This window comes from Balaenoptera acutorostrata, chromosome 1 (genome assembly GCF_949987535.1).
Source record: "Balaenoptera acutorostrata chromosome 1, mBalAcu1.1, whole genome shotgun sequence".
NCBI lineage: Eukaryota > Metazoa > Chordata > Mammalia > Artiodactyla > Balaenopteridae > Balaenoptera > Balaenoptera acutorostrata.
In genome coordinates, this window is record NC_080064.1 from 12,727,545 (window position 1) to 12,739,862 (window position 12,318).

The following is a 12,318-nucleotide window of genomic DNA, read 5'->3' on the forward strand; positions in this document are numbered from 1 at the left end:
TCCTGGACCAGGGCACGAACCCGTGTCCCCTGCACTGGCAGGCGGATTCTTAACCACTGCGCCACCAGGGAAGCCCTGTACTTGTCATTTTAAATATGTCTTCCCGCATTTGAATTTAATCTCCAGTAGGATTTTTTGTCTGTTTTATTCAGTCATGTATCCCCAGCATCTAAAACAATACCAGGCACAGAGTAGGCAATCCATAAATATTTGCTGAATGAACAAATGAAGGATGAGAGAAGAATTAACTAAGCAAAAGGACTGTACTGTCATTTAAGGAAAGTCAAGCCCTCTATTTTAAATGCCAAACTCCCCATAACAACTAATTACTTGATACCATCACTTAAATGTTTAAAGAGGTTGAAAAAAAAAAAAAAGAAACCTCTTCCAAATGTTTCTTCTCCATTTCAGCAAATGGCCCCACTACCTACCTAAGTGAACAAACCTGAAACATAAGTTAGCCTTGACTGACCCTCTCACCCTCCCATATCCAATCCATCAAGAAGTCCCCTCATTTTCAACACAAAAATTCAGCTCAAATTCATTCACTTCTCTTTAGCTCCACTGTTAGGACTCTAGTCCAAGCCATCACAGTCTCTCACCTGTACTATTCTGATAGCTTCCTACCTGTTCTCTCTGCTTTATTTTCTTGCCTTCTTTAATCCATTTCCTAAATAGCAGCAAAAGTGTTCCTTAAAATGTAAATAGGATCATAATATTCCTTTGCTTAAAATCTCAAAATCTCACAGACTATGGTCTGTGAATGATTTGGCTCCCGTCTATACCTCAACTCCATCTGTGCCACTCTACCCCTTGCTCATTATGCTACATCCACAAAGCTCTGTTTTCAGTTCCTCCAATATGTCCTCTTCTTTGTATATGCCATTATCACTTCCTTCCACTCTGCATCTTTCATATCTCAGCAAAAAAGGTCGTCTTCTGTTTAAAGTAGCTCTCCCCCTCTTATTCTGTATCTCATTCCTCACTTCCTTCATAACTGTTTTTTTTTCTTCCCCATTACAGTATAAGCTCCATGAGGGTAGGGGTCACCTACCCTCATGTAAAAGGGAGGAGGCGGTAACTCACATAACTCCAAAATGTCAGAGAAGTACTGTAGGTCTCTCTCAACTGTAAGAGCTGTCATTCCAGCACTCATCACCACCATACTCCCTCCAGATATTCCCTCCTTCTATCATTTCAAAAGGAATGCAAGACATGGTTTCATTGGCAAATCACATTAATTCCAACTGCTATGGACTGAATTCTGTCCTCCCAAAATTCATATGTTGAAGTCCTAATCTCAGTGTGATGGCATATGGAGACGGGAGCTTTGGGAGATAATTAGGCTTAGATACTCTTATAAAAAGAGGAAGAGGGCTTCTCTGGTGGTGCAGTGGTTGAGAATCTGCCTGCCAATGCAGGGGACACGGGTTTGAGCCCTGGTCTGGGAAGATCCCACATGCCGCGGAGCAGCTGGGCCCGTGAGCCACAACTACTGAGCCTGCGCGTCTGGAGCCTGTGCTCCACAACGAGAGAGGCCGCGATAGTGAGAGGCCCACGCACCGCGATGAAGAGTGGCCCTCGCTTGCCACAACTGAAGAAAGCCCTCGCACAGAAACTAAGACCCAACACAGCCATAAATAAATAAATAAATAAAAAGAAAAAGAAAAGAATTAAAATTAAAAAAAAAAAAAAAAAAAAAAGAGGAAGAGATACCAGAACTCACTCTCTGCCGTGTAAGGACACAGCAAGCTCACTAGCTCTCTGAAAGCCAGGAATAGAGCCTTCACCAGCACCCTGATCTCAGACTCCTAGCCTCCAGAATTGTGAGAAATAAGTTTCTGTTGTTAAAGCCCCCCAGACTTTGGTATTTTGTTATGGCAGCCTGTGCTAAGACACCAACCAAAATGAGATGCTCCAGTCTCATCTGCAATAAAACCAAATACACATGTAAAAAGATACCTGATACAGTAGCATTCTTTATCAAGATTCTGCTCGTAACCCAAACTGTTCCACTGTTTTTTGATGCTCTTTTCCAAAGAGCTACACTTTTGAAGACTGACCACTGTTAAAACTATCACCCTAGATACCCATCACTTGCAAATACTCAAATGCTAGAAGACGTCACATCTGGTACCAAAGGGTGGGGGTAGCACCCTCCCCTCAGCTACCATCTAACTTACCCACCACCATGCACTAAAATGGGTGAGTCAGGCACACCAAGACATACCAACAACTGTGTTTTATTCAGAAAGACTCACTGATGTTTCAGTTAGGAAGTAATTTTGGTTGCGACTCATGACAGCATATAGAAACATTTCCCCAGGCAATCTTCCCATGGGATTTCTGCCTACATGAGAATCTCATAGGACTCTTTATTAAATTACTGTGTTGTTTTTTTTTTTTTTAAAGTAGACTTTCAAGAAGCTCAGTTTCCCCCCCTCTAAAACTAGGCTCTAATTGTAGATTAGAGTGAAGCAGAAACTAGATTCTTTGAGACATTTTGTTAGAAAATTACTTTTAAACATTCAGGAGCTAATATGTTTTATAAAAGGGAACAGTCTAACATTTTTTTTTTTTTAATGGCGATTTTTTTCTCTACTGAGAAACTTAAGACTTGGGTAACATTGTATGTTTTAAAAATCAGATCCCGGGGACTTCCCTGGTGGTGCAGTGGTTAAGAATCCATCTTGCAGTGCAGGGGACGCTGTTTCGATCCCCGGTTGGGGAACTAAGATCCCACATGCCGCAGGCCTACTAAGCCCGTGCCGCAACTAGAGAGACCGTGCACTCTGGAGCCTGCGTCCCACAACTAGAGAGAAGCCTGCACGCCACAACTAGAGAGAAGCCTGTGCGCCACAACGAAGATACTGCACCGCAATGAGAAGATCCCACGTGCTGCAACTAAGACCCGACCCAGCTAAAAAAAAATAAATAATAATAATAAAAAAAATTCAGATCCGTTGTAGAATCTGAATTACAAAAAGTCAGTTACTTCTCTGATACTTCTACCTTGGGGATTTCAAAGCATTGCCTTTAAACTTAGTAGTTAACAACAACAACAAAACATCCCATGTCTATCTTATAGGGAGAAATAAGGAAAAATAAGCAAAGTAGATGCCAACAGGCTATGAAGGTCCAGAGCTCCACGTCTACGAGAAAGAGCAACACCCATGCCAAATTATCAAAGGCATAAAGCTTGGTTACAAACAGAGGAAGGCAGTATTTGTATTTTGTGACTGGAACATCAAAGCTACTCTGAAATGGGGCCTGGACAACAAGTGCAATGGCAGTAGGATGTTTAAGCCAAAAAGACCCTCTGCATTTTAGAATCTGTGATTCTAAATTTTAACCAATATTGGCATTAAGTACAATAAAGGACAAAGTGCTAGAAAAGGAAATGCTCCGAAGTACAAAATTCTGAAGGCTCTAAAATACTACTAATCTTCAAAAAATTTTAATGATTAACATCTCTTAATCATTCCAATAATCTAAAAGAATTTCATCTGTACAAAACCCAGCCCCACTTGTGACTATCCACTGTCAGTATGTTCCTCCCTCCTATATCTGCCTATTGCAGAGGAAAGAAACAGGAACTTACAGCTTTGGGGAAGCAAAATGTAGCTTCTTCTCATGAAATGATTTTAAGCCCCTGGCCTAGACATTCACAGTAGTCATTACAGAAATAAATGAAACATAAACCAGCTTTCCCGACCCATTTAGAAACAGAATCTTCTGCTCCTCCTCCATATTTCTCCCAGAAAGATATGGTAACTTGTTCATAGTTACATGGAGAACTGGTGATTTTGCCAGGAAATGAAACTCATGTCTCCTCACTCTTAGTCCAGTGACCTTTCTAATACACCATGTTGTCTTCCGTTCAGTAATCAAAGTAAATCAAGACCTAAATAAGTATGGAATCTGCCCAAGGGATACCCAAGCCTCCTTAGTCCTAGAGTGAATTCCAACCTTGAAAAGCCAATGAAGAATGTTTGGGAAGAGCTTGCCAACAAATCTAGCAGAATACTTTATACTCAGTGGACTCTATTTCTCCATCACACCAGCCCCTCCAATCTTATAACTGTGCCTTTTCAAACTGTCCCGCCTCGTGAGTGCAAAAACAATTTGTGTGTGTGTGTGTGTTTCTTCCCCAAGAAAGTTTAGGTCAAAAGAGAAAATAATCTAGTTTCTTTCTGCCAGTATTTTGGCATAGTGGGACTGTGCAGGAATGTACCTACTGTGGAATCTTCCCACACTCCTGAGTTGTTAAAAGTAACCAGCAGAGGCATGTTCCATACACACCCCAAATACCTGAGCTGGCAACAACAAGATATTCAGCGATCTTAGCCCTGGGACAATAGCTTCTGTCAGTCAACTACAGTTCTCACGACTGTGCTTCTGCTCTTACTTCAACTTCATACCAAAGAACATATCACACCTGTACAATTACTTCAGAAAACCACACAAGTGAATTCACACAGTAGTACAGCAATTTTGGCAGGGTACCAATACTAATGATAAAGTATAATTAAAAAAAAATTCAAAGACCTTACACAAGCGTATTACTCTTAGCATTTACAAGCAGATTTGACAAAGGATCTGGGGCCCCAGTAATCTGTTCTTGAGACCAACACCTAAAGGATCAGGTAGAGTTTCCACACAAAGGGAGTTACCTGATAAGGAAGCAAAGATCAGCATTTTCTCTCTTACCTGAAGCCAAAGGTCGGATCCACTCTTTGCTATTTAGGTCAAGTCTCCAGAGGTCATTGAAGGCAGCATTGCAGCTGCTCTGGGTACAGCCTCCAAACACATACATAGACTGATTAGCATCATAATAGCACGCACCTAGAAAGAAAACAATAAATGAATAACTGATGTCTAATTCTGAAGCCACTCTAAACCTTAACTATAGCCCATATCTTTCAAAGATCAATTATTTCACACATTCCGCAGTTGTTCCCAGGTATCAACCTTTCTGTAACCAGCCTCCTGTCTTCAGGTTGATCAATATCACATTAACCTTTAAAATAAGGACCAGAGAAAAGCTACGGAAACGTTATGTTATTTCTGAGCACACTAAGCAAACTGACAATGATATCATTAAATAAGACAGTATAATTCTAGCAAGAGAACACAAGAATTCAGATTAAGGGTGTTCAATGAGTGAAATTTCAGCACAGCTGCATAATTAATCTAAATCTGCACCATTATCATCTAGGGCTAGGCGAAGATAGTCAGCGCTAACAGAAGTACTCTCTCCTCCCATTTCTCTCCACCCGTCCTCCTCTTATTGCTTTTGCTTTCAAATGAAACATGAGGCACAAAACAATAACAAGACTTTATATGAAAGAGAATGACAGAAAACAATTTTAAGAACCTGCTGTATGTATAAATAAATAAAATTTAAAATTTCAAAAGAAAAGAAAACAATTTTAATCAATGCCATAAAGTAACCACACATACAGAGCCAATGTAGCTCGGTGATCTCAGAAGTAGTATGGTCCCCAAACAACTGAGAGAAAAACCATGAAGGTCATTAAGCTCCTAGGTGTGTATCCAAAAGCCACCAAGGCCGACTGGTTGGTGCTGAATAGAAAACCAATGCAGTAAGTAACAGTTAAAAAGCACCAAGGTCTCTAAGAAAAGCCTTTTTAATTAGGTGATTATATACACCTCACCAATGGGCACTATTCCGAAGAAAAGAGTCAATGACTGTGAGAGGGGCTGTTCCCCTAAAACCAGAAAGACCGGAGCCAGAGTCTAGACAAGAGACATGGAAGCTAAGCTCTGCCAACCTGCTTCTCATTGGAACGTTCATTCAGCCTCTGTCCTTTGCAAAAGATGACCATGCTCCTTCCAGTCCCGCATTTACCATCTTGTATTTCAGGAAAAGGGCTGAGCCAAACTTCATTCATTTCATGCATACCACTGGGAAAAACAGACCTCTCAATGTGAAACTAGGCGAAAACAGTTAAGCGTCACATAAAAGAAAGGGGAAAGGGAAAAGAAATTCAGAGATTCAACCCACTAGTGCATGGCTTCAGTGATCACCCAGTTTATCTGTAGGTCTTGTTCAGTTTAGCACACCACTGTTTCTAAGATCGCTTCTGAACTCTGGCACCACTTATTCAAGTTCAGAAAAAGGGAAACACCACTGCTATAATTACCTCTGTGATATATACTAGCTCTGGGAATAACCCTCCTTTTTTATTTTTTCTTAACTCAGCCAACTTGATAGGCCTTTAAGGACTCTCTACACTAGGAAAGCCAAGTCCAAAAATTGGATTTGTTAAGAGATAATAAAAGCAATGTGTTCAGTCACTTACACCCAGTAATCTCAGCCAGTGGAAGGAGTAAATCCAAAACATCTGGGACTTCCCTGGGGGCACAGTGGTTAAGAATCCGCCTGCCAATGCAGGGGACACGGGTTTGATCCCTGGTCCAGGAAGTTCCCACATGCGGCGGAGCAACTAAGCCCGTGCGCCACAACTACTGAGCCTGCGTTCTAGAGCCCCTGAGCCACAACTACTTAAATCGCGTGCCTAGAGCCCGTGCTCTGCAACAAGAGAAGCCACCGCCACCGTAATGAGAAGCCTGCACACCGCAATGAAGAGTAGTCACTGCTCGCCGCAACTAGAGAAAGCCGGCGCACAGCAACGAAGACCCAAAGCAGCCAAAAATAAATAAATAAATAAAGTTTATTTAAAAAAAAAAAAAAAAATCTGACCTCTGACGCTGTGCAATAACGGAGCTACAGACTTTTCAAATTAACAAAGAAATTAAAGAAACTAGAGATGTGAAGAAATGAAATACCATTTAATCATCAACAGGCTCACATCTGCAAAATACTTAATTACTCCCAGAACTCAAACATGCTACAATGGTATATGAAGGTTTAAATGATCTTACACTTTCCACTGACTTTCTTCCTTTTTTTTTTTTTTTTTGGCTGTGCCCTGAGGCTTGCCGGATCTTAGTTCCCTGACCAGGGATCGAACCCGGGCCCCCGCAGTGAAAGCACCAAGTCCTCACCACTGGACTGCCAGGTAATTCCCCCACCCCCCTTTTTTTTCCTACTGACTTTCTTTGCCTTTGAAAATAACTTCTAATCCATATCTAAATCAGTTTTTTAATTAACATCCCAATAAGAAAGTCTATTAAGAAGTAAAATCCTGGGAATTCCCTGGCAGTCCAGTGGTTAGGACTCTGTGCTTTCACTGCCATGGCCCAAGTTCAATCACGCAAGCAGCGTGGCCCAAAGGAAAAAGAAGAAGAAAAAAAAAAAGAAGTCAAACCCTATGTAAGTCCACTGCTCATGTTTCAGGTTTGTTGAGAACTGCAAATAACAAAGGATCAAGTTAGATGACATTAAACAAACAAAAAGGATAATTACTGAAGCCACACTTTAATCTCCACTAAAGGAGGTGAGCTTCAGGAATCTTGGTCTTCTCATACTTACCTTTTTGAACTAGCTACTCCAACAAACTGGGGCAATTTTGAATTGAACTGACTGGTGCCTGGCATAAAAGAACATTCTCTTCCACCTGATAATCCATAACCCCAGAACAGAAATTAGCAATGTCCGCTGGCTTCTGAAACCTTAACTGATGTTCATTATAACAATGTTTAATAAGACAAATCCATGATTTCATAACTAAAAGAGTCAGTAGCTCATTTATGTCCCACTATTCCTCAAAGATCAACTCTTGGCAGCTGCTTCCTTCGTGTAGCAAAAAAGCACACTGCCTTTATTTTTCAAAGAGGTAGCAAACATTCTTCTTCTCTATTTGGACTGAAAACCTAGCCAGCAGCTGGGCCCCATGAGGTCCTTACCACGTGTATTTTAATCCTATACTAAAATAAGGCAATTGGCATTTTCCTGCTTCTCTTTGAGCAAACAAAGGTTTCTGGAAGAGGAAGGTACAGCCCAAACCCTATGCAAAGCTAATGGGACTGAAACGACAAGTTTCACACACTGTAGTTTCAATATCCAGCAGTCATTATCAACAAAGCTTGGAGAGGAAGGGAGTCAATTTAGGCAGCTATGTTTAGAACTCAGATATAATGGGAATGAGAAACAGCCATCAATAATACACTCAAATATTTTAAGCATCCTACTGAACTCTGTTTGCCTATTTTTATTTAAGATGCGTACATGTTGGCCTGGGTGGGGGTTGGGGACCCAAGTTCAATGAGCCTTTCAGAAAAAATTAAGAATTTAAGCAAATACCACTGCTCAAGTAAATACTTCCTTTTACCAAAGTTCTCCACCCAAACAGAACATTCTCCTTTCAGAACATCTAGACCACTGGAATGTGCTATACAAGTTACCGTTCGTAGTACGGTATGACTACTCTGCTAAGAAATAACATTGAGAATGTGATTATTCCAACTGCTAGATCTCTTCAAGCTCTCTGAAATGTGCTTGACTGCTCCACAAACAACTATTGCAAGTCACATACCTCAAGTTAAAATCTAATAATCCTGGGCTTCCCTGGTGGCGCAGTGGTTGAGAATCTGCCTGCCAATGCAGGGGACACGGGTTCGAGCCCTGGTCTGGGAAGATCCCACATGCCGCGGAGCAACTGGGCCCATGAGCCACAACTACTGAGCTTGCGCGTCTGGAGCCTGTGCTCCGCAACAACAGAGGCCACGATAGTCAGAGGCCCACACACCGCGATGAAGAGTGGCCCCCGCTTGCTGCAACTAGAGAAAGCCCTCACACAGAAACAAAGACCCAACACAGCCACAAATAAAATAAATTAAAAAAAAAAAATCTAATAATCCCTACTCGAAGACAAGTCAAATATGGACAATTACACCCACAACAAGCAAAGAGTTCCTCAGTGTTCTGAATATTTTCCTACTATATTATAATCCTCTGAAGTTCAAGATCTTCCAGTTGTTTCATATTTTCCATGGTGCCTGGTAGTCACTAGGTTAATGTTCACTGAACTCTAATTTTTGCACTTTCAGAGGTTAAATTCTCTTGTTCCCTCACTTGTCTCCAGGGAAAGGTCCTGAGGCATTTATCCCATGCTTAGAGACTATGCTGTCATGTGTCTCACATCTACAAGCCAGGACATACTTGATAAGGCCTGTAATTACGTAACTATGGAATAAGAAAGGTTGGTTATCCAGTCTGGGCCTGCTGGCTATTGCAGGAGCAAGATTAGCAAGTGTATGGAATGACCTGACCATATTTGGAGTCTAAACACTAAAAGGTTTTTCAAAACATAATGCTGGGGATTCAACAGACCCCTATGTCGATCTGAAAGGGACATTCTACCTTAATCAAGGATTGCATGATTGGCCATGCACACACTCATCAAATAACCAGGAGAACTGGCTTCATTTTACTTTCCCTGCATTTTTTTGTCCCAGACTTTTACATAAGAAAGAAGCTCTATCGCTCGTATCTTTGTTATACAATTCCACAGAATAGATGTCAACTATGAACCTGGTGTTGTGAAAGGTGCACAGATGTCTAAGACATGGAGCCTGACTGTCCTCAAGTAGACAACAATCTTGTGGAGGAGACATCATCATCGTCCTATAATTTGGCAGGTTAAAATGTATTTTTACAAGTGTTTCCTCAATTAAATTTCTTAGCAACTCTGTGGCATAAAGAGAATTTATCATACGCATTTTACAGATGAGGAAATTGTGGATTAGAGGAGCCAAGGAATTTGCTTCCCTAATCTAATGTTCTTCCTTTGCATGCAGCCTCTCTTACACAGATAATTATGGTAAAAGACAGATGGTAATAAACATTAAGAAGAAGGTATGAAGAGTGTATTAAAGGAGTATAAGCAGAAAAAGAGAAGAGCTTAATCTCCATGATGGGGAATTTGAGAGTAGTGTGAAAGAAGGTGGCTTTTGGCTTTGTCTCCAAGATGGGTTTTAGAGGTCAGGACATTTTCAATCAATTAACATGGGGCGAACAAGTCTAGGGGCGAAAGAGGAATGGGAGGGGAAGGGAAAATGAAATCAGGGCATCCAAGCAAAGCCATGAGGTAGGGAAGTTTAAGACAAACAAGGAATCTCGTGTGGGTAGAGCCTGGCTGTGTAAGGCTGCAGCAGTGAGTCAGGCTGAAAAGGTAGGCTTGGTGAATGCCAGGTGGGGTGGAAACTTCTACATGCGGTGCAAAAAGGCTCAGGCTTTTTGGCAGAGGAGTGACAAGGCTGGTTTTATGGTTCAGATTTGCAGTGTTTCCCGACAGGAGCTCCTGTCACTTTGAGAAAGTCAATTCTTTGCGTGCAGGATCATCCCATTCACCGCACATTTAGCAACCCAAGTAGGTCCTTGCCTACTAACTGCTTGTAGTACTTTCCAGTCAAGACAATAAACAATGGCCTTACACATTTCCAGATGCCCTAAGAGGTGGCACTGTCCCCAGTTTTGGAGATGGCTGCAAAGTGTCTAGACCAGGTTCAGATGAAGAGAGAAGAAAGGCAAGAAGATCGTTTAGAAAAGACTTAGGGGGACTTCCCTGGTGGTCCAGTGGTTAAAACTCCACGCTTCCACTGCAGGGGGCGCGGGTTCGATCCCTGGTTGGGGAACTAAGATCCCACATGCCACGGCCAAAAAAAGAAAGAAAGAAAGAAAAGATTTAGGAAAAAAAAAAAAAGATTTAGGAAAGATGGAATGATTAAGTCATTAAGTGTGAGTAATGGTGGGGGTGGTAAAAGGAAAGATATGAGAGAGATTGCAGAGATAGAACAGAATCAACAAGATTTGACTTTTGTTGTTGAGGGAGGGAGAAGAATTGAGGATTAATTCAAGATTTCAAGCTTGTATAATTGAGAGAATGATAATGCCATTAACTAAATTAGAGAGAGGAGAAAATTGGGGGGAAACTACTGAATTCTACTTTTGGCTCACTAAATATGAAACATCTATGAATCTGTGGCAGTGTGAGCAAAGAACTGGAAATGTGGATCTCAAGCTCAACATGAGTTAGGCACACGGAATAAAATAGAGCTAAAGGGAGAAATATAGAGAAGGAAGTTGAAGGAGCTAAGGAAAAAAATTAAAGGAATGCCTTGTTTTCAACCTATTTTGAAAACTGCCCATTCCCTGTAATAATCCTCTTCAGTTTGCCAGTTAGATAGCATGTAGAGACTGATGGAAGAAAACAATAAAGAGACAGACCGGAAGAGACAACGAAAGACAGTGAGACACCTTTTCTTGGACATCAAGTAAGGAAATGAAAATACCAAGTAAGGAAATGAAAAAAAAATTTAAGCAAAAACAAGTATCAAAACCCACCAATCTCTGAGTTTCTGTGAGCTTACTCATAGTACTATTCCTTTCTATTTCCCCTTCAAAAAACTGCCTCTATTTTGTGGTAATATTCTTTTTCGAAAGCTAGTTAACTGAAAAATATTTTTTTCCCTCTCATCAGAAAGCCACACTGTTTCTATGATAATTATTCACCCCTATTTCCTATTCTAGTTTCAATTTTACCCTGATTCATTTGATTTCCCTCACTTAGGGTTCTAAAACTACTTGTTTCCAAACACCATCCTAAAAAAAGTCCTGTCTTTAGAAATCTCGTCTTTGCTTCTCATTCCAATCATCTGTAGGTGACTGAAGTTACCCCTCCCTCAACAATAAATACTGGACCTAATATGGATCCTCCTGTAATTTCATTAAATGTTCTCAGCAAGGACTCATGTATAGTTTATTGCAGTGAAGATCAAAGTGTGGTCTGTGGACTCCTGAAAACATTTGAGACTCTTTCAAAACTACTTTTATAATAATAATAATGAGTACTAGTAGTAGTAGTAGTTGTAGAAGTAGTAATTTATTGTTTTTTTCACTGTGTCGACATGTGCACTAATGGTGCCAAAGCAATGCTGGGGAAAACTGCTGCAGCCTGTGTATGACTCAAGGTAAGGGAACTCAACTACTCTAGTGACCACTGTGTTCTTCACTACCACACACTCACAGATTAAAACAAATGAAGCCAGTTCTGACTTCACAGATCCCCCAAAGAGTCTCACAGATGCCTTCCTCCCCCAAAGTCCAGGAATCACACTTTGAGATCTACTGCTCCAGGGGATTTACAACAGCACAAAAATAGCTCCCTGAGAGAACTGAAATCACAGCAACTAGTTTGACCCATTCCTTTGATCTATTTAGATCCAATTCAAAGACAATGATGAGTTATTATTTACTGAACTCTCCTCTGGATATGAGAGTACAGCATATGGTCTGGGATAGTCAACCACCAAGAGGCCTCGAAGGATCCTCACTTCCTGGTGTTACACCCTTGGTCAATCCCTGTGTGACTTACAGGATAGAACAGAAAA

General features: G+C 41.0%; 1 protein-coding gene across 5 annotated transcripts in view; it reads right to left on the reverse strand.

Moving 5' to 3' along the window:
- FBXO42 (F-box protein 42) overlaps nucleotides 1-12,318 on the reverse strand; it is a 91,561-nt gene that overhangs the window by 28,907 nt on the left and 50,336 nt on the right. For all 5 annotated transcript variants that reach the window (XM_007174996.2, XM_007174997.2, XM_007174995.2 and 2 more), the window contains one exon: nucleotides 4,711-4,845. In XM_007174996.2, the coding sequence (XP_007175058.1) occupies nucleotides 4,711-4,845 (135 nt within the window). The remainder of the gene's footprint in view (nucleotides 1-4,710; nucleotides 4,846-12,318) is intronic.